Source organism: Patagioenas fasciata, chromosome 2 (assembly GCF_037038585.1).
Source record: "Patagioenas fasciata isolate bPatFas1 chromosome 2, bPatFas1.hap1, whole genome shotgun sequence".
In the NCBI taxonomy this organism is placed as follows: Eukaryota; Metazoa; Chordata; class Aves; order Columbiformes; family Columbidae; genus Patagioenas; species Patagioenas fasciata.
Window position 1 is genome coordinate 42825604 of NC_092521.1, and position 1613 is coordinate 42827216.

Sequence of the window (1613 nt, forward strand, 5' to 3'; positions counted from 1 at the left end):
TAAAAAAATCAAAATAAAATAGGACAAGGCATGGAAAGCAGTGCTGAGTAAATGGGTGCAGGAAAGTTGAGAAAACTCTGCCTGTCCCTAGCTTGCACCTTGGGAGAGAGACAATCTGAAGCCCCATGGGCCATCACAAGGGGAGGAAGCACTCGCTGGGCTAGAGTCACCCAGGAAGAGCAGATAACTGCGAGAGGGACACAGCATGGGACAGAGGGTTGGCTCTATGAGGTGGTTCTGCAATTTATCAGTTTACGAAAGCTCCTCCGGAAACTGTCATCCAGAAAGGCATACAGGAAAGGGTTGAAGCAGCTGTTGGCATAACTCAAGCTAGTGATGAAGTAGGAAATCCCAATGATCAGTGGAGTTTGTGGGATGTCTGTGGTGAGGGCTACCACTGTGCTAAGGTGATAGGGTGTCCAGCAGAACAGGCACACAGCCAGAATGACAACAATCATCAGTGTCACCTTTTTTTTAGCTTTGTCCAGGGCTTTTGCATTGCTATGGAGGTGGACCCTTCTCAATCTGTACAGCAGAGTGGTGTAGAGGATGCAGATGGTGGACACTGGGATGGCAAATCCTAAGATAAGGGTGTAGATCCGACTGCCTTTCCACCACACGCTCTCAGGGTTGGGGAACACAAAGACACACTGGGAGCGTCCCTGCTCCTTGTGTATTTTAGCAAAGACAGTGAAGGGCAGGATGATGATTGTGACAAAGGACCAGACGCAGAGGCTCACAATCTTGGCTGCTCGGTAGGTGCGGTAGGTTATCTTCCTGGACTTGGTGGTGGCCACCACAACCAGGTAGCGGTCAATGCTCATGACAGTGAGGAAGTAGATGCTGGAAAAGGTGTTGTACTGGTCTATGGAGATGATGAGCTTGCACATGAACTCTCCAAAGGGCCACTGCAGGAGCAGGTAGTCAGCAATATTGAGGGGTAGCACCAAGGTAAAGAGCTCATCAGCAATGGCCAGGTTGAGGATGAAGATGTTGGTGACTGTTTTCATCTTTGGGGCTTTGAGGATTACATAGATGACAGCGGTGTTGCCTGTCAGACCCACAGCACAGATGATGGAATAGATGACAGGAACTGTGGCATAGAAGCTGGGGCTCAGTGTGGGAGCAGACATATTCAGCCCCCAATCCCCATTCCTGGTGCAGTCCACAGGCCCATCCACACATGAGGAATTGGTCGCAGGGAAGGAGGCGTTCTCCATTGTCACAGGAGAGGGTGTCCACGCCCACTGGTGATGGTAACAACTTGGAAGTGGGTGGAAAAAGGTAAGATCCTTGTTCTTCTCAAGCCTGTCTCCTCCAGTGCATCCAGCCACCAAGTTCTCACATATGCTACTCACTGCTGGCCTGCCAGAACCAAAGGAAGATCAATGGGGGCTCAGCCAGTGGTGAAGGGTCCCACCATGCCCCCAAAATGCGGATAGTCCCCCACCACCTGCCCCTTCCCTCCTCCTTCACCAATGAGTGATGTGTGGCATCAGCGCCCAGCCTTGGACTTTCCCAAAGTGATCACCCCAAGATGACAGTGCTCACCTGGGAACCCAGCAGTCTGTCCCCATTGCGAGGGTGGAGCCTGGGACAGATGACAGGACTCT

General features: G+C 51.6%; 1 protein-coding gene across 1 annotated transcript; it reads right to left on the reverse strand.

The window, feature by feature from the left end:
* Positions 1-201: 201 nt before the first annotated feature.
* NPBWR1 (neuropeptides B and W receptor 1) lies at positions 202-1350 on the reverse strand. Its single transcript, XM_065832441.2, has one exon. The coding sequence runs from the start codon at positions 1218-1220 to the stop codon at positions 225-227; it is 996 nt and encodes a 331-aa protein (XP_065688513.1). The 5' UTR covers positions 1221-1350; the 3' UTR covers positions 202-224.
* Between the last annotated feature and the right edge of the window lie 263 nt (positions 1351-1613).